The sequence below is a fragment of the Hippichthys cyanospilos genome, chromosome 4, assembly GCF_059441005.1.
Source record: "Hippichthys cyanospilos isolate Australia breed blue-spotted pipefish chromosome 4, RoL_Hcya_1.0, whole genome shotgun sequence".
Lineage (NCBI taxonomy): Eukaryota > Metazoa > Chordata > Actinopteri > Syngnathiformes > Syngnathidae > Hippichthys > Hippichthys cyanospilos.
Window position 1 is genome coordinate 144,193 of NC_142372.1, and position 20,271 is coordinate 164,463.

At 48.6% G+C, this 20,271-nt stretch overlaps 2 protein-coding genes across 3 annotated transcripts; one reads left to right on the plus strand and one right to left on the minus strand.

Moving 5' to 3' along the window:
- Positions 1–264: 264 nt before the first annotated feature.
- Positions 265–4,236, plus strand: LOC148424165 (protein C19orf12 homolog). The gene is made up of 3 exons (XM_088412446.1): positions 265–594; positions 1,429–1,598; positions 3,349–4,236. Exons 2-3 carry the CDS (start codon positions 1,439–1,441, stop codon positions 3,612–3,614), a joined length of 426 nt encoding a protein of 141 aa, XP_088268572.1. The 5' UTR covers positions 265–594; positions 1,429–1,438; the 3' UTR covers positions 3,615–4,236.
- A 220-nt stretch (positions 4,237–4,456) lies between these two features.
- Positions 4,457–19,257, minus strand: LOC148424166 (AP-2 complex subunit alpha-2-like). Of its 2 annotated transcripts, XM_088412444.1 has the most exons (23): positions 19,043–19,257; positions 17,618–17,686; positions 16,933–17,075; positions 16,232–16,425; positions 15,343–15,472; positions 13,909–14,010; positions 13,718–13,826; positions 12,660–12,810; positions 12,385–12,553; positions 11,457–11,594; positions 11,143–11,325; positions 10,968–11,065; positions 9,760–9,991; positions 9,267–9,428; positions 9,060–9,146; positions 8,312–8,475; positions 7,011–7,093; positions 6,782–6,873; positions 6,525–6,646; positions 6,179–6,295; positions 6,020–6,089; positions 5,793–5,927; positions 4,457–4,873 (listed from the first exon to the last, which is right to left on the minus strand). In XM_088412444.1, exons 1-23 carry the CDS (start codon positions 19,107–19,109, stop codon positions 4,796–4,798), a joined length of 2,895 nt encoding a protein of 964 aa, XP_088268570.1. In that variant the 5' UTR covers positions 19,110–19,257; the 3' UTR covers positions 4,457–4,795. The 2 variants fall into 2 exon arrangements, with proteins under 2 accessions (XP_088268570.1, XP_088268571.1); XM_088412445.1 differs by lacking the exon at positions 9,060–9,146.
- Between the last annotated feature and the right edge of the window lie 1,014 nt (positions 19,258–20,271).

The following is a 20,271-nucleotide window of genomic DNA, read 5'->3' on the forward strand; positions in this document are numbered from 1 at the left end:
ATTACCAGCTTGTTAGTTCAAGCGCAGTCCTCCCGACCCACGTCGACGACGTCATCAAGAACCGCCCCAAATGAGGCGGAATGATTCAACGTGACGTCATGTGAGCGCGGCACAAACGACAATAGCTAAGTTTCCGCACTAAGTGAAATGTGGATGAAATATGGATTCAAAAACACATTATAAATGTTTTCTTTTTCGGCGCGTCAATTTATCGCCATTAAATCCGTTATTCGTACCGGCCGAAAGAAGGCGGGGTCAGGGATAGTAACTCGACGTCAGGAGTCGGAAGGAACGTCGAGCTCATGCGCAGCGATTTCCGTTTATGCGTTTTCGTTTCCATTCGAAGCAAGAGTTTCCGTTTATCTTCGTTTCATTCGACGCAAGAGTTTGGATGACAATACACTCAAACATCAGTCTATCCTTTGTCCGTGGCCACTGGATGACCTGGAACGGACAGCAAATGGCTTTTCCTGCTTAGAGAGGAACTTTATTGGCCCAACTGTTTCGTCTCTGAGACCTATCCGGAAGTCGTCGATAAGCGTCTCAAACAACAACAACACGGTCAAACTCGACTTTCCCACAACACGTGTACCGGTAAGAATAGCTAATTTTAGCGACTGACATTTAAAGTAAATAATTATACATAAATGCTGTTAAGCAAACACGTCTTTCGGACAACTTTGTAATGGCCGCGTTGCGTTGAGTAGTCACTAAAACAAACCAGTGTAACTTTTAACTAAGTGCCTGTATCAACTTCGTCAGGCAAAAACAACAACAAAAAGTTAGTACAAACGTATTTTTCTTACTAAATGTGGAACTGTTAAAGCCAAACCTTAGAGCTACTTGAGGCCACCGCCTATCTGCTTTGATGTGATAAGATCATCGAAGGTTGACAGCAAATGACAGCAGGCGCTTCATCGTAAGAATAGCAGGTAGTACAATTTCTTAAAGACTTTTCAGATCTTTTCATTTTTTTGCTCACTTATTAGCTTCAGTCCGTCAAGACTAAAGACAATCCATGCACCCGGGCGGGGCACACAAACGCACTAGAAATGTTGAAATGAGTCTTTTCTACCAAAGTGCTAGTTAGACTCAAGATGGCTTTTGGAGCCTTTTTTTTCATTACTTTTGACGGTTCTCCGAAATGCACTATCGCCAAATAACGGCCAACCCCACGATTTTGGATGTGGATACTTCGTTGGGCGGCTTGGCGCAAGAGTGGTTAAAATGTCCGCCTCGTCTTTAAAGAGAATCGGATTTCTTCTCAGCTGGCTCCGGCCTTCCCGTGCGGAGTTTGTATTTTTTCCCCGAGCCCGCGTGGAGAAACCGAATTTTGGGATGAAAACGTTCATTCGTCACTGAATGCAACTCAGAGTTTGGCGTTCCTTGGCAAACATGTTTTTTTTTCAAATGGCGTTTTTCCCGCAGCGTTGGCGGAATGGCGCCCAGGGTGGATGACGTCATGCGTCTGTGCTGCGACATCTCGGCGCACGAGCAAATCAAGGTGGCGGTCAAGGGCTCGGCCAGGGGAGCCTTGATGGCGGGGGGAGGCGCCTTTGTGGGAGGCCTGGTGGGCGGACCGCCCGGCATGGCTGTTGGTAAGGCACACTCTGATGGACAAGCGCCATCCATTGTCATCACAAGCGAAGAAATGTGCACGTTTTTGGTTGTCAAAAACCAGCGGGGAAACTGCTGGGGATTTTGTCTAGTTAAATACTTCACAAAAATAACAAGCGCTTAATTCATGCTCACAAGTTGGCTAATTTTTCTGTTTTTTTTTTTAGTGAGAAAATAAAGTTGTGACCTTTATTCAGGGATTTTTTTAAATACATGATATTTTTTCCCTGTTTTACATTTCCCAGGAAAGAAAAACTTAGAAAAAAATGTGCTTACAAAAAAATACATGTCAGTTTGCGATCAAAGTATTTTCTGTGGTGTGCTTTAGCTCAAGCCAAAAAAGGTTAGACTTTAGATTTATTACTCTAGTGGCGGGGAATGTATTTTAAATTTTGATTCTTCGTTTCTTAAGGAGTCACACTAAACATCAAGTGTAGTTCAGCTAGCCTCAGCAGACCAAGTTGATCTTTTTCTTTGTCTTTTGCAAAACGAGGAGCAGCTTCAACGCGCTCTTAAGCCAAGAATTTAGGAACAAAAGAAGTTGTGTAATTGCACCTTTCTGATGACTTGACGCATTGAAGTTACTTTGGAAAAAAGCACCCTTCAATATGCGGCACTCAGAAAGCTAACGATGTTCAGGATGACGGTGAAAGTGAGACGTGACTATTTTAGCCCGCTGCTGCTATTTGTGGCTCGCGGGAGCGCCGCGACACACAAATAAATCCCAAACAAACGCGACGGGCGCGAGCTTGCGGGGAGGGGACAGGGGCTTCCTCCTGCTTTGTGACGAGGAAGAAGATTTTTGATTTCCGTCTGTTAGCGCATCGCCTCAGGCGGAGAAAAGTAACTGGAGTCTACGTACCCCAAGGGCGCAAGGCACAAAAGGCCGTTTTAAGTCACGGGGGGATGGAGGCCGAATTTGCCTCTGAAGGTGGCCGCATCGATTAACAAGGCTTGTGAAGCAGAACGTGAAGGAAAAAGCAAGAAGTAGCAAAAACAAGTAGACAGACAGAAAGGAAAAGATCCCGGAGTTCAAGTAGAGTTTCTCATTTAAGGACAACAAACAGACCGAATCGTCGAAGGGCAAGTCAAGCTCCAAGTTTTCAATCGGGGTTGACCAGAATTCTGAGCTCGGTCGCGCCGAGTCCAAACATTCACCTGATCCTCGAGCAAGCGCAAAGCAGGCTCAAGCGGCCGACGTCTGCCATGGGGCGAGAGAGGAGGATTTTACCGCTCGGTTTGCAAATGACAAGGGTTAGGAGTGGGAATCTTTGTCTCGCCGTTCGATTTCATCGCGACTTTTGGGCCTACGGTCCGATTCGGTCAACCGCGATTTCCACTTCAATCCGTGGCTGCGCAAAGAATCTTCACCCTACTTTGCAAGAACACATCGGTTTTGAATAATGAGGAATAGGGTTGGGACTCTTTGGCCCGCCGCGAAATTCCGACGTTTGAATCAATAAGATTTCCGATATAAGAGCATTCGATTCGATGCACGCACCGGCAATGATTTCCGCCTCATTCTACAGCTGCGCAGCGACAACCGTCCCATCCACGATCCATCGAACAATCCGTCCATCCTCTTAACGAGACGGAAAGCAACAAGACGTGAACCATAGTATGGATTTTGGGCCATTTTAAATGGATTCCAAATCTGGAGAATGGCGACCGTTAGGCAAATGGTTTTCCGGCGCGCGCGAGCGTTGAGTGTTTGCGCTTTGCGCCCACCAGGGGGCGTGGCGGGCAGCCTGCTGGCGGCCTGGCTGTCCGGCGGCCACTTCCGGCCGCTGGCTCAGATCCTGGCCGAGCTGCCGCCGGCGCAGCGGCGCAAGCTGTACGAGGACGTGAGCGCCGCGCTGGACGGCCTGAACTGGACGGACGCGGCGCAGCTGCTGGCGCTGGTGACGGGCAACGCCACGCTGCAGCAGCGGGTGCTGGCCGCCCTGCTCAACTACGTCAGCGCCGAGCTCCGAGCCGAGGTGCGCTACGCCGACTGACCGGGCGGGACCGGGCTGCCGCTTTCCCACCTCCGTTGGGCCCGTTTACGAGCGCCCGCCAATCCCCTATTAAAAAGTCGCGTCCGCCTTGTCCCGTTAAACCAAACGATGCAAACGAGCGGCGAGAAACCCCCAATGGCGACTTGGCCCTCGAGTCATTCGTTTCGGAACCGTGACCGGCTTGAAAAATGGGGGTTTCGAACAATTCGCGATTCCGGCCATTCCCGCGATCCTCCCTTTTTTATTGTCACGCTTTAAAGTGACAGACGAAATTGCGGGAATGGCAACAACGGGACTTAATCAGATTTCACTCCCAGAATTCTCAGTCAGAATTGTCACGTTTATGAGTAAACGAAAGAGTGAAAAACCGGAAAAGTTTGTCAAGTGAAGTTTGAAAAGTATGTAATGACGATTGCGAGTCACGATTCTCATTAGGATTTCAAATTTACACTTGTCAAGCCGTATTCTCAGAAAAGTCAGAACTGCTTTTTTGGGGAGAAAGTCAGAAGAATTGTGACAAGTACAAATTCTGCCAACATTTTTTTTTCTTGACTGGCTCAAATTCTCTTTGCATAAGGTCTGTAAATAGCAAAAAATAAATACCAAGCACATGCCTCAAAAAGTTCAGTTTTAACTGTCTCACTTTTTTTTCCACAACTGTATCCTCTTAGTATTTTATTCCTCTTTTTTTCTCTCATCATAAGTTGTAGGTTTCCTGAACACCCCCAAAGCATGTCTTTGTTTTTCACCTCACTTTACAACTTTATTCTCTGAGAATGATCTTTTGACAGCATTTCTTTCCCTTGTTCTGTCCAACGGCCATGTATGAAAAGCCACTAAAGTGCTTTGCGAGCGTCTCTTTATTTCCAAAGCGGACAACTCTTAAGGCGGTGAGGAAGGAGCGTCGGATGATCCAAAGCTGCGTTGAGGTGCGAGCGGTGAGTGAGGCAGTGGAAAGCGTGAAAGGCACTACCGCGCGTGAGTGTGCGCGTGGCTTTCAAAGCCGAGCTGCAGGACGAGGCTCAAGCACCTGTTCCGCGCTCGCGCGCAAACGCCGGCAAGATCCTTCTTAGAAAAATTGCCAGGCCGTCGGACGCGTGCGGCGCGAGTCAAAGGCCGTGAAGCTACGTGCCAAAAATACATTTGAAAAAACCAAACTTACAAACTGTACAAAGAAGCGCCTAGAACTGATCTGAGAGCAGATCGCAAAGTCTCTGAGACACGCTTTCGCGGCTCGTCCGCAGGGTCAGCCGGTACATCTGACGAGAGACAAACACACACGCAACCTGGTTGGCGACTTGGACAAAATGCGGCGAAAAGAATTCTGCAAGCGCGCGCGCGTGTGTGTGTGCGCGAGCGCACCCGTGGATTTTGCTACAAGTTCAGACCTCTATTTGAGGGGCAAGACTCTCTTTGAGTAGCGCTTTGGATTGGATTTTGCTTGCGCTTAGGCTAAGGTCGATCGAAAATCCGGCTGGCGAGATGTTTTTCAATTCACTAACTCCTGAGCCGGTTGCGCTAGCAACTTACCACCGACGAAATCGGAGACGCGGAGCGGGGTGTCGATGCCACGTACGTTTACGGTAGCCGGCACGTTTTCAAGCGACGGCAGACGCGTCGTGGCGAGAGAGAGGGGCCGCTGCCATCTTGTACGCTCTACAATATGTATTTTAGGACGGAATGGAAAAACGGTATTAGAACGTTTCCATTCATTTCATGCAGTTTAAGGAAAAATGCTATTGGGGACCGAAAATGAAGTTGCTCCGCTCCGATGTATCTCATTCTTTTTGCTTTTCAAAAATGCAGTATATTTACACTTGAGCCCTGTTTTTCGTAACAAATTGGGATTACATATAATTGCCACAAGTGTCATTGTTTTTAAGTTAAATAGTTGAATTTGACCTGTCCGCCCGGCAGAGGATGTATTTTCCTCCACACGGCCCCCGACAGACCCGGTTCGGGTGAGGGGCGAGGAAGAGTATTATGTCCCCGCTACAATCGAAAACCCCCTTGGTTGCGTGTCGATGAACGTGTGCTTGTGTTTTTGCGTTTGTCGATGTGCAAAACGCGCGCGACGTAGGCATCAAAGCACACGCGTACGCAGAGATATGCACGCGTGTGTTTGGATGCCTACGTCGGTGCGCGGGCGTGTGTTTTGCGCGTGTTGACGTGCGTTACCTGCGCCTGCGTGTTGGGCTCCAGCCTGAGAAGACATCCGACCTGAGAAGTCTTGGTGTGAATGACGCCGGCTCCCACAAAGTTTGCCGGGTTGGGATCCACGGCCTCCAGCAGCGCCGCTCCGAAGCCCAAAATCTGAGAAAAAAGCACAACGGGCAAATAGCTTCATTTTGCGCGTCAACGCCCCCCCCCCCCCCCCTCCTCCCACTCACGTGCCGCGAGCCCACCTTGGCCTTGGCGACCTCGCCGTCCATCGGGTGTTTGGCCTTGAAGATCTTCTGGACTTCCTGCTGGGGCCTGCAAGACAGCAAACGGCGATCCGACAAGTTGGCGTGCCCAATAGACTTCTTTTTTTTTCCCCGGGCGGGGGTCGGACTGCGCCTCACAGGCCCAGCTGCTTCCAGCGCTGGAAAAAGTCTTGTGACGTCATCTCCGTGGGCTGGAAGAACTTGTTGAGCATCACGGGGAGTTTGAGCGAGATGTTCTGCGGGGCGCCGCCGTACCTGCGCGCACGCAGACATTCGCAACAACATGAAAAAAACATTCGGTGCCACGTTATCCGACAAAAAGACGTTTTCTCATTTGTCGTTTCGGGGCAATCGCATTTTTCATCACCTTTACCGGGAGAATAAAATGAACGTGCGTAGGTAAGAAGGCTAAGACGTTTCACGAATGCCGGAATATTGCTGCAATTCTGAGCAGGCAAAGATGAAAAGCGGGTGGCGGGCGCACCTGAAGTGGATGAGGAGCAGAGGCGCGTGGCTGAACTCCGACACGCACTCGATGTTGAGGACCTGCTGGACCTGCGCGCCGCCCTCGATGACGGGATCCACCGCCTTGGCGTGCACGTTCACATGTGCGCTCGCGGTTAACCAAAACAAAGTTCGCTGGCGAGTGGAGCGCGCGTTACCGCTTCATCCCAACAATATTAACCGGACCTTCCCAATCCGGCCTTCTCAAATGGCTTCGTGCGGAGGGTCGTAAAGGATATGAGCTTTGAGCGCGTCTGGGCTGCTGACGGCGGAGGAGAAGCCCAGGAACTGGCCGGACGTCTTGTTGCCGAAGAAGACGTACATTCGACCTGGAAAGCGAGAGCGAGCGGCGTCAAGGCGAGCGGGCCCGGCCCCAGACCCCCGGAGGAAGGGCGGCCGGCCCCAGACGCCCGGAGGAAGGGCGGCCGGCCCCAGACCCGCGGAGGAAGGGCGGCCGGCCCCTCACCCAGGTTCTGCCGGTACTCCGACTTCAGGCCGATCTGCAAAAGTTGATTCTCGTAGAGGACGCCGTTGTTCTTGCACACGAACCTGCACGGGCAAACACGCGGCGGTGTTAGCAACGTCCACTCGAAAGGATTATTAGCACATGGTCTCCGTAACCGCCTCGTTGCCTGCAACGGAGGGGGTCTCAAATTTGACAAAAGGGCCGGAACAGGAGCAGACGGAAGGAGTTACGATAATTCACCTCATATTAGAAGAAAGATGTGGGATATCGATAGGAAAGAGTAAGGCTAAGTATTACAATCGTGTTATTGAAGTCCACGGACTATTGACTATTTAGGAGAAATGAACAAAATCAAGCCTTTTTTAAGTGCTGACAGCGACGACTTGGAAGCACTGACAGCTCCGCTATCTTTCAGGATATTAACAATATTATTCTCCTCCTGACTGATCGTTTTTGTCAAGCTCGGCGGGCCGGATTAAAAATCTTAACGAGCCCCCTCTGGCCCCCCGGCCATAGTTTGCCTATGGCTGGTCTAGAACCAGTAATGAGCGCTTTCCTATTTTGTTCAATCTAGCAAAGGGGGTGTTTAAACGGAGCGCAATAAGATGGCTTGCTTGCAGCTTTAAGCCGCATCTTTGAAAATGTTACATCTTTTTTCAACCTTCTTGGCGCGCATGGAGGATGGGGTCCTTTGTCTTAGCCTCGGCATCACGCTGCAGGATTTGGAAATGTTTGTGTTTAAGCCAATAAATGCGCTGGATTTTGTTGACGTCACCAACTTCTGGGAGATGAGTGGACAGAGCTTTATGAGTGGACAATGCTTTAACAATCAAAATCAATTGACGATACGCCCCGTGTGCTCTTTTTGTCTTATGAGATGGCTCTTAAAACCCACTTCAAAAAGGAAAAAAAAAGTGATAGTAGCTCATTACTTTATTAGATAGCAAGATTGCAATCACTTTTTTTTTTCCAACCTTCTTGGCATGCATGGAGGATAAGGAGGACGTCGTCGTCCTAAGAATAGCCCACCAGTAGAGGGGCACTGCGACTTGCTAAGAACAATTTTTAAAAAAGCAAGGAGTCTTCATTCTAAACCAAATATGGAAGACATTTCTCAATGTACCAAATATTCTAACATTTTCTTTCCAAATAAAATGCTGTGTTCAATGGGAAAAAATAAGAGCGCGGTATTTTAATAGCATGATAGTTTTGCTCACGGGTACAATCTTGATACGCCTAATTGCCAAGCATCTTCTCAAGCGGTTTTATACTTTTCTACACGAAGCCTTGGCGGAACAAACCTGCCAAAGTTTTCGTCGGACACGGCGGGGTCGGGCGCGGAGGTCGAGGCGGGGACGGCTTCCGGCGCGGCCTCCGAGAAGACGTCCACCAGCAGGCTGGAGCCGGCGACGGCGGCGGGGGGCGAGCTGAGGTTGAGCAGGTCGTTGAAAGCGTGCGCCGAGTTCTGCGACGCAGGAGTACAGATGAGCCGCTAAAGACTTGACCGGTTGGCCTCGTCGCCGCTAAACAGAAGCAGCTTTAAGCCGCGCGGTGCGGTGCCAGCCATCTCACGCGACGAAAAAACGCAGCGTTAGCATTTTGAACTAGCCGAAGGCATTTGTCAAAAGGAGTCCGAGCGTTCGCCTCGACAACGTTTTTGTGTTAATTCGGACCCTCCGTATTCTATTTGAATTTCCTGTAGTGCCCCCGATACCAAAAATCCGAGATAGCTGCAGCCCTTGTTGTAACATACAGTTAAATTGTTGGCAAAAAGAACAATTCTTTGACAGCCTTGGGAAAGCCAAAGGAAGTGCAAATACAGTAAGAGGCAGCTTGCGTTACGTTAGTTGTTTTAAGGTGTTCAAACTGACAAAGAAAAGTAGCTAGTGACCCAAAGCGCTGCAAACATCACGAAGCTTCGGCCGCGGCGTGAGGCGATCGTTCGATGAAACGCCGTTGCCACGGCATCGCGCCGTCCACCAGGCGAAAGAAGGCACCTAACGTCGCGGCAGAGATAATAGCGCAAATCCGACGGCATTACGAAAGTACCGTCGTGCCGGCAGAGAGCGCGATGGGAACAGAGTGAGCGGGGCGGGGCCGGTTGGCGAGAGGCGCCATCATCAGTGAAGGAGAGGACTGATGGAGGGAGGACCAACAGAGAAGAAAAAGAAGGCAAAGTCAGCACGAAGCCAGAAAAAAAGAAGGCAAAGTCAGCACGAAGCCAGAAAAAAAGGGAGCGCGTGACTTTGGCCTTACCGCGGCGTCGTCGGCGCAGCTGTTGTGCTCCGTAGCGCCGTTGAGGTTACGGCGGGCGTCGTCGGCGCCGGGCACGTTGCCGGGTCCTTTCTTCTTCTTCAACTTTGCCAGGATGGACGACTCCCTCTCCGGGAAAGGAGGCATTTCCTCCAGGACGGTGGCCTGCCCATCAACGAGAGCTTTGCGTTTGTCTTCCGCGCTGACCGTCATCATTGCAACGGCCCGGTCGCAATTTCCCGAGGCCGATTTTTGGCCGTCTTAAATACAAAAAGTGTCATTCGTTTTCTTGCTGTGTTTGGTTTGACCACAAAATTGCACGAGGTTTGATTGACCGTTTTGCGGTGTCGATTTCTGTTTGCCTTATGTGTCCATTTTAAGGTCAGGTTGAAGTGGGGGAACGATGCAATTATTGCTCAGGGGTTTTCGTTCTTTTTTGGGACAAATGGACCAAGTTGCAAGAGGAGCAAAAGCGGAAGGCGTGCTCAGTACGAACCAGGATGTCCGAGGTGGCGATGCAGCTGAGCCTCAGGTACTCCACGGCTCTCTGCTGCAGCTCCACGTCAGCGTTGCGGAGCTGGCTGTCTGAGCGCAGAACCTCCTGGATGGTACTCTTCACCTCCGGGAACAGGTTGATGAACTTGATGTACGACGACAGCAGCAGCGCCCGCGTGGGCACCGAGCACAGGTGGAATTTGGAGTGGAGCAGGTTGAACTGGACCAGCGGGCTGAAGGACGACAAGTTAGCAAACGGGGGCCGTTACGCTTCGCTTGAGGGGGCCTCCCAGCTTTTAAAGGCCGGGGTTCGGTGACCCGGAATGTTGAGGGAGCCACTTTGAAGCAAAAAAACAAATCTGGAGCCGCCATGAAACGGAATGCCTCATGTTCACTGACGGCTCACGGTGTGGGAAATGTGACACGCGTTTAACTTTGTGCGCAGCAAATATATCACTTCCAGATATCGAAGAGATGCATGTATTTTTAGATACGATCATGAATCCTTTCTTCATTTTCTCCGGAGAGATTTAGTGTAATATAGATCGGTTGCTTCTTCTTCACTCTCGACTTAGGGTTAGATCAGTTGTGCATTGTGATCTGGTCGGCCCCCCGGACGGCCTGCCTGCCGTGACATCAAAAGGGGCAGACACCATGACACCTAGAAGTGAAGACGAATCCTCATCGTTTTCGCCGAAACCCGGGAACGATCCAGAGATCTCGGTTTGGAACCATTGACTTGTAAACCGCATTGGACAATTTGGTAATAGTTCATCTTCAAAGTGTTGTTGACGCCATGAAGTTGTGAGGTCATGCCTTCTCTCCGGAGAAAATTAGCAAAAGATTCATTACAATATATAAAAATCCCTTCAATGTGAAAACAAGAAGTGTTTAGGAAGTTGAGGTTTCTTCTGTTTTGCTCTTGTTTGGACACTGTCACCTAAGTGTCGGCGCGTCTCATACACGGTAGAAAAGGTCAGAATCCCACCCCAAACTTAGGGGTGTGCGTCTTTTATTTGGGGAATTCCAAAAGGCTCCAGAAAGCTTCTGGGGCGGCGCTGAAGGGCCGCATTCAGCTCCGGAGCCGCGGGCTGCCGACCCCTTTTAGATCCAGTCGTTTGAGCCGTCTTTTGGGAATCGTCAAACTTTTTCAAGAACTGCGAGAGCCTCGTCAGAGATGTCCAGGGAGCACGTAAGGCTAGTTTGTACCTGGAGCGCGGATCCCCGGCAATCAGGTTGCCAAACTCGCCCAGGATGTAGCCTCCCACTTTCACCAGGTTCTCGTGGCAGGCGGGTGCTTGAAGCGCCTACAAGAAGTGACGGCGAATTGCAGGGGGGCGTGTGGACACCCGGCTCGGCTCGGCTCGGCTCGGCGCGGGCTCACCTCAAAGACGGTCTTGGCGGCGTAGCCCTGCACGTCGTCTCTGTTGATGACGATCTGGATGACGCGATACCACACCTCCTCGCTCACGTGGTCCCCGGCGATGCGAATCAGGTTGAGGATGGTGTCCACGTACCAGGTGTAGTCCACAGCATACTTCTCCGCCAGGATGGCCACCTTCAGCACCTGGAGGAGAAAAACGCACAAAGTAGACTCTTGGACACAACCTCGTGCCAGACATTCAACAGATAGCAAAAGCAGGGCCCGGCCGACGATCGCCGCGCGCTAAGACGGGTCGGGGGAAAGACGTGGCCTACTATCTCCTCTCTGATGGAGTAGTCGGCGTTCTCCAAGTAGCCGAGCATCTCCGCCACGATCTGCTTGGCGTTGCTGCGGTCGCACATGGCATAGAGGAGGTCCACCGCACGCTGTCGGACGCTCACGTCTCGCTCCGTCTGTGGCAAAATACGTTTGACGTTAAAGAGCATGCGTGGGGCGTAAAGCTCAGAACGCGCCCCAAAAAAGTATGGGCGTTGCGCAGGGGTATCTCAATCAGATCTATTCTCAAGTGGGCCAAAGTGGTATATAACTTATCGTTTCCCCATCTGCTCATAAAATACATCTTTTGTATAAACACATAGTAAGAGGAACTAAAAGTAAATAAAGATAATGATGCACAAATATCAGGTGGAAGTAAGATGCCCCAATCAAAATATGTGGTTGTACAACCTCTTTTCAAGGAGTGCAGTGAAGTGCAAAGAAAATGAAACACAATCAAATAGAAATGTCTTTCTTTTTTTAATCTATATTTTTTCCCTAAATGCAAACAATGCTGATAAGGTTCTTACTCTTGCTATAATGCAGCAAACAACGTGCTGTAATAAATGAGATGAAATTGGATTTTTTTTTTTTTTTTCTTAGTGCAGGAATTTGTCAGGTTGGTTCATATCTTATTTTTCTGGCGTTATTTCTCTGATAAAAGCGAAACCGGCAGGTTGAAGACACCCACTGCTTTGTTACTGACCCAATATATAAATAAATAATCAACCCCCCCCGCCCCCCCCCAAAAAAAGCTCTTCAGAAACACTGCAATCCATTGACTACTTTTATGACATCGAATATTCGTAAAGGCAATTATCTTCATTCATGTGAAATCGAGTCGTTGTGTAGGGGGTATCCCATCATTTTTGAATAACTAGGCTTGCAAGTAATCCTTTCTCTCGATGCGTTTTGCGTCCGTCTGACCTTGAGAGCATTTATGACGGTGTCCATGTGCGTCTTGACGGCCTCGTGGGAGAACTCGGAGCTAGCCAGGGTGCACATGCTCTCCAAGGCCAGGTAGCGCAGGTTGGTCTCGCGGTGCTGCAGGAACTGGCCCAGCTGGTTGCACGCTCGCACCAGCAAGGTGGGCTCGCTGGGCCGCCGCCACACACACACACACACACACACACATACACGCATGCAAGTTTACATTTGGCTTCCCGCCAAGGCGCCGCTTTCAAGGCCTCCGTGTTGGCCACCTGTCATGGTGGATGATGAGCGAAATGGCCTCAAAGAGAACGGCGTTCTTGGCGTTGGAGTGCTGCACCTTCTTGGACTTGGGAGGCTCCTGGGCTTTGTTCAAGATGGTCTCCAGACATTCGGTCAAGCGACTCCGCAGCGCCGCGTCCTCTGCGGATAACGGCGGAAAGGAGACTCCCCAATGTTTGGCCCAAATCGAATGCATCTTAATACGTAGCTCGGTAGTTCGAACCAAAAGGAGAAAAGGTGTCCGTTAGGGCGGGGACTCTTTCAGATGGCGGGGTCTACAATTTCATTCAGAACTCATTTCCCATTCAAAACGACCGGATTAATGTAATGATTTCTGCGTCAATCTACAGCTGTGCAAAGAGTCATCAGACTACTTATGTCTGGCTTGCAAGACAGAATAACAAAATGAGACCAAGATGTCTTTTTGTTTGACATGAAGTTTTGCATTGAAAGGAACGTGCCTTTTTCCACAGAAAAAAGCATGTGGACCACAACTTCAACTCTTTGAAACAGCTGTACATTCCTTCGCCTTTATTGTGTAAAATAAGACAAAACCATTTCATTTTCTGATTGGGATGTCGGTACATTTTAAATTGCGAATGTTTATGTATTGTGACGTTTGTATATTATGATGTACATTTAATACGCAACAATTTCAAGACTTCTTATTTGGAAACGTTGTCCTTATTGGGAAATAGAAGTTGTGCGCAGTTGGCAGAATGCCGGATGGCCGCTTGACAAAACGGGCTGAAGATAGTTTTTAAATCATTGGTGTCAAGTTAAGCAAAAAGTAGGAACCGTTTGTGTTAGAACGCATGTGAAATCAATATACATTCTTGTTGTGTGAACAATCTGCATAGGATTCTCTTTTGAAATGAATCAAGCTATCTTTAAATACTTACTGTCGGGTTTATGACTTTGACTGCGCCGGTGACGGCGAAAAGAAAACCAGCCCGTATTTATTGGCCAAACTGCCCAGGCGTACATCGTGCCTGAATTCTAACAGTGACTATACGGACAATAGCATGAGAATAAAAAGCATAAGTACCCGGTGGAGGGTAGCACTGCAGCAGTCTCAGCAGTTTGACGGAGAGCCACGGCGCTGCCACAAAGTAGTACGTGTAGTCCTGAAGGTCGATGGAGGCCGACGTCACAATCTGGAGCAAATATTGCGAGAAAATATTTGGGGGGGGGATTTGTTTTTGTTACGCAAATCTGATTTTCGCGCGCCCCGCGCACCCTGCTGAGCCGGGCGACCGCCAGCGACACGGACGTTTTGAAATCATCGGGACTCTTTTGGGCCAGCCTGCTGATGAGGCTGGTGGCCGCCGTCACCACGCCCTGGGAAAAACAAAGACAACTTTTTAGGTTGACTCGTCAAGCTAACGGTAGATCATCGGTAGATCATATCAGTCAAGGAGCTTTGTGACATGGCAACTTGCAAAGTGGATGTATTGGATTTGGAGTAACAGTGGGCCCCCGCGTTACCAGATGAAGCCGTTCTGCGGTTGGGCTCGTAAGATCGATTCACCCTATGGCGGGCAATCCAAATCTACGTTAAATAGCCAATGCGTTTAGAATCCCAGGTAAAAACATCAAAATTGTACGTACGTATTCAAAATTGGTACCAAAATCGTATAGCAAGTGCGACGTATATATAACATACATGGATACAATCAGAAAACATCATAAATAAAACATGTAGAAAGGATTTATTTACCTTTGAGTGGCCCTTGTTATGCCCATATTTGCAAGTAGCTTGGTATTTCTTGATCATCTCCAGCTTCGTTTCCATATAAATCGTCTTCTTACTTCTCTCTTTAACCACTAGCAATCTTGGGACCCATGGCTAACCCACTCAACTTGAATTAAGCAGTAAAATGCACTATAAATACGGTTTTGTAACCGCTCGCAATCAAACAAAGCTTTACCGTTCCGCCATTTTGAAACCAGTGAGGCCGACCGATAGCAGACCGGCACCTCTGTGAGGAGACGCCGACCAATGGCTGACCAGCATAGTAGCGACGCATCGCATGGAAGCAGTTTGACGGCAATAGTCAAGAGTAAATAAGTGCAACTACCTAAATACGCCAGCAGAGGGAGCCAAAACAACACAAATACAGCCAACCCCCTAGGGTCAAGACAGTTCTTTTTGCCGCAAAGCCGGGAAAATACCGTAAAGAGGGGACAAAAACTCTATCCCATATCGCAACATGAAAAAACATAAGCCGGGGACGCTGTAACAGGGTTAGGGTCCACGGGGGGGGGGGGGCCACTGTATTCTCAATTTCCGAAAATAATCAGTCACATAGAGATGGACACCAGTATCAGCAATTTCAATTGTGTGCTAGCATCCTTCACCTGTTCAAACTGAGTGAATGAATTCACACAAGAGTGACACCAGAGTTGACCAAAATATAAACTACAAAATACAAACCACTTTCAACTTCAATCACATTCTCTTAAACTAAATACTTTTTTTTTTTTTTTTCTGGGGGAGTGGGGTCTAATCATCAGCATCGGTTCCTTCATTTATTTCCTTAGCACATTTTAACTGGTATCATATCAGTGAGGACGTATGCAGATCTGACAAGAAGTGGTTAGCGATAATAAGTCAAGTACGCAATAGCAGCCTCATGTTTCGGGGGCGCCGAAAATGGCGAAAAGCCTTACCAGGTGCTGGTCGTTGAGCAGATGGACCACCCTGGACGTCCACTCGCCCACGGGCACTAGGTCAGGTGACGTCTTGTTGAGGCGGAGGAGGCAGAGCGCCGCACTCTGCTTCACGCTGTCCATGGTGTCCCTGAAGGCCACAAAAACAAGCGGCTCACTCTCTCAAAGGAGGGCAAACTACTCCCTCGCGCAAAGTCAAAACTTGCCTTTCTTTCAAGGAATAAAATCCAAATGTTAATTTTACAAATCCCCCCCGCCTCCCTGAGATTTCATCGGGATGTGACAGCTGCAATCTTAGAATAAATACTGTACTGTACATAACAGGAACCGTAAGTCGATTCAACAAAGTGGAGGAAGTCCTTCTTTCAAGTAAAATTAGAATGAAATAACTCATTGTTGTAATGTGCAATAGCCTCTCGGTGAGATGTGCGGCTTCAGTAAACGTGACCTTTTCCATTTGTTTAGAGATGTCGCTACCGAGGATTTCATTGGAATTAATTCAGATGCAGCGACTCTGAGTGGAAAGTTTCAAATAGCGTAAGGCAGTTAAGAAGTTAATAACAACGCCGAGTATCACCGGAAGAACGTTCAGTGGTGGTTGTAACCCCGGTGCGTATTGGAAGTCAAGTAAAGAGCTCGAAGGAAGACTTGTCGTGTGACCCCCCACGCTTCACCATCACACTTGGAAGGTTACAGCACGCAAATATCATGATATGAGCCCATTAATCGAAATAAATATGCGGAACAATTATTCGGGAGAGAGGAAATGCAGTCAAAATGTATTTGATATTCCTAATACAAATACATGTGTACGTGTTTTGTTGTTTTTTTTTTAAGGAAGAGATTTTTCATTTCCCGCAAATGTCAGCGGACGCAGGAGAGGACGCACCCGGCCACGAGGACGCGGGGGACGTCGGAGGCGAAGGCCTCGGCCATCTCGCGGCTGCCCACGTTGGCGATGCAGTGGAGCGCCAGGTTCATGAAGGTGGGGTTGCGGCTGCTCAGGTCGTTCTTGATGGCGTTGTTGATCAGGCGGATCAGGTCGCTGTTGGAGTTGACCAGCACCGAGATGAACAGGTAACCCTGGGGGCGACGCAAATCCAACAGTGGCCCACAAGCTGCGTGGCGGGATTCTAGCGTTCGAGTCTAGCCAGAATTCTTTGACTAGTCAAAGGTCGGGCGGCACGTTTTCCTCGAGACCTGTCTAAGTGCCGTTTCAAAGCGACGAGAAAGTAGGTACGCGCTTTTATCGGAACGCGGGAGAGGAAGCCAATGTGCCTGGAGAGAACCCGAGCGGACTCGGGGAGAACATGCAAACTCCACACAGGAAAGCCGAAGCCGGCCGGTTTTGAACTCGGGTCACCGAACTATGATGCGGACGTGCTAACCGCTCTACCGCCGAGCCAGAAACGCTCCGTTTGACGTCATTTTATCTTCCTGGCTATAACGAGACCACTTGCTGTAGCCCCGGCCTCCAGACAGAGCGACCGGGCCCGCGACGCCTCGAGCTCCGGCGAGTGTCCGGCGGGTTCGGACACACTCGGAGTGCCTTATCAAAACCAAGGTTTTCGTCCAGGAACGCAGGCTTACAATTTGTTTCTCGGTGTACTTGTTGGAGCTGAGCAGGTTGACGGCCTCCATGTGTCCGAAGTCGATGTCGTGGCCCAGGAGGAAGATGAAGAGCAGCTTGCACACGTACTTCTTCTTGCTGTAGCCATCCAGAGCCTTGTCGCCTGCAACAAAACAACATCGGCACCTTCACGGGAAAACACACACACACACACACACACCCAAGACTGCACGATTCAACATGCGGAACAGCACTGAGCTCTACTGGAACACCTGCCGCCTGACGCAGAGCCAAAAGAGGCAAAGAAAGGTCCCCGACTAGCTCCCGACAAAAATATCTCGTTCGCCAAGCGCGGACAGAATACGTGTGCCGGTGAGTACGGCGGGAGCTCGGTCCGCGTTACGGTCATGTATTTTCCGCGCTGTAAGGCGCCACGTCCCCAGAAAAATTGCTTCAAAATTGCAAGCGTAAATAGCAAATGAAAATTTCAAATTGGCTGTTATAGAAATGGCCTTCGTAAAACATACATCTATGACTGAAATGCGTACATCTATGACTGAAATGCAGAGGTAAAAATTGAAGAATTGACATGGCGTTGGAGTTTTTACTTCTTCAACCCCAAAAATGAAAAGTGGCGGTTTATGCGCTGTATAAGGCGCACCAGATTGTAAGGTGGTTCATCGTGTAGCGCTCGCCCCACGTTACCTTTAAATTTGGATCGGATGTTGGCCAGTTCCTTGTTGATCCGTTTGACTTCTGCTTCTTTACTTTTACCTGAAAACAAACCCAAACATGTTCGGTAAAAGAACACTAACTTCCTCTCGGGTAAACCCATGTTTGGAGCAGATAGATGCTTGTCATTCAAAGTATATTCAAGATGGCTACCTCACGTTTTCTAACAAGGTGTAGACTTTGTTGGCCGGAACTGCTGCTGTTTGTTAAATCATATCATAAACATAAAGGCCACTCAATTGGACACCTAAAGAATGTATGACTTGGACTTGTCAGGATAAACTATACCTTCAAGCCGAGGAGTCAACGAAGTCAAACGGAGATAATTCCTTGGGAAAAGTTCCTTTGACGAGGTAGCCGGACGGGTCGATCACTGTATAGCTGCAGTATTATATTGTTTTTTTTTTTTTAACTTTGACAATATCAAAAGAAAGAGACACTCTTGCAAGAGGGATAGCACCTGTTTCTGTATTATCTGCAGAGGGTATACTCCAAAGTACATCAAGCTTCCTGGCTTTTGCTGTTCATGAATTAAAATTATTTGTGAAAAAAACGCTAGCTCAAAATTGAGCGACTACAATGTGTGACAAAAACGATTATCTTACGAGTCAAAAAGTCTTTGATGTCCAATTGCATTTAACGGTGGGATAAGCGACCATATCCAACATGCTTGAAAGCAGGGTTCTCAAAGCGCGGACCATATCCAACATGCTTGAAAGCAGGGTTCTCAAAGCGCGGTCCGCCGACCCCCGTGGGTCCGTGGCCCGACTGCAGGGGGTCCATGAAATAATTTGGGTCATGAATAAAAATAGTATATACCCATATTTGTTTACAATTCCTTGCTGAGAGGCTACGAATCCAGGAAAGCTGAAGCGGCATTTTATTGTATACTGCTTTTTTGGACTGAATAATTGGCGGCAACCTGTTTGGGGGATATTGACCCAGTTTGCGATAAGGAGGGGTGCAATTTGCGATTTTTATTTTCTAAACTTTAGTATGGCTGAAATGTAACAAACGCACTAGTCAAACATAATTTGTTGGTGAATAAAAAGGGCACTAATGTTTGCCTTAAATGACGCTTTTCGTTCGCAATGGGGGTCCTTGGAAAATGTGCTTTCTAAGAGGGGTCCCTGACAACAACAGGTTGGAGAAGCCCTGCTTTAAAGGACTTTTTAAGTGTGAGAATTTTGTAGAGTAAAAGTGTCGGTCACGCCCTTCGTCGCGACGTTAGCATCTTCTAGCTAACTGCTACATAGCTCGGCGGCTAGCTGTCAAAGTCTGCAATTGGTACTTGAAACTTAAGACTTGGGATTCCCTCAATAGCGTCCCGGGCCGGCGTCAACTTGAGGACGTCATAAAGAGAGCTTTAAAGTTTGGCGAGGCGGGCGGCAAACTTACAGTTTCTGATGTCGGAGATGAAAACGGCGAGGCCGCGCATTCCGTCCCCCTTCGACACGGCCGGCATGTCGCCGTTTGCCCGCTAAGTCCACACGCTCCGGCCGATCGTCCACACTCGCTCCCACCGGGCAGCGCGCACGCCGGCTTTCCGCGTTGTCGTGTAGCCGGCCAGCAAGCGACGGCGGCGGCGGCGACTCGGGCAACTTGAGCGTCCCGGCGAGGAGCCAGTCTGACAGGAAGCGCGTCGGCCGCGCTCCGTACCAGACTGTGCGCGCTCGCGGGCCGCGCTCCATTTCGCTCGCTCGCTCGCCCGCGACTGGCTTTTCCTGTCGTTTAAAAAATAAAATAAAATCTGACGGCCGATAATAGAACATTTTAAAACCTGAGATAACTGTTACAATTTTCAGTTAGTTCCAAGACATTCTGCTGACCTTGTGAACACTTCAACTTTGTTTTTTGTGTGACCTTAAAACAATATTGGAAGAGTTCGAAAGACAGACAGAAAGTCTTGTGTTTGTTTTCACTTGTTTGTTTTCATGTAACCTTTTCAGATAAGATGAAGATCCTAGGAGTCCAATGAAACGTATGTTTGAATTTGACAGAAAAGATGTGTATTGTCTGAAATGCCTTTTATTTTGTTTCTGGCTTGATTGTGATTGGCTGATAGTTGTTATTCATTTGTTATCATCATGTGATTATTTGATATATAATACATGTATCTCTCTCTATATATATGTATAAAACATAATGATAAATAAATCATACCTTGGCATCTACAAAACATGGTTTATTTGACCTTCAACATATTGCAAAAGTGCAAAACCTATTGCAAAGACATGGATTTCCCCCTCCCCGCAAAAGACCTTTTTGAGGCTGAGATAGCATTTGAATAACTCCAACCGTAAGAGTGAACAGGCCTACTACTTGGGGCGACCACACATTTTCCAAAATAAAAAGCAACATTAAACTACGGATATGCCCAAATGGCCTTGGGCTGGACCAGTTATCGGTCGAGCCAAGTATCTGCTCAGATATGACATTCTGACTACGAGCGACAAAGGCATCCGGTGGCCGATAACAGACGCTGACTACTGTACTTATTTACATTTCCAGCGAACGAACGGATATAACTTTAGTTAGAATGGTTATAACAATGTTTTTTGTTGCACCGGCTCTTTATTTGCAGTGATAGCATATGTCGATTTTATATTTGGTTTCATATATGGTCA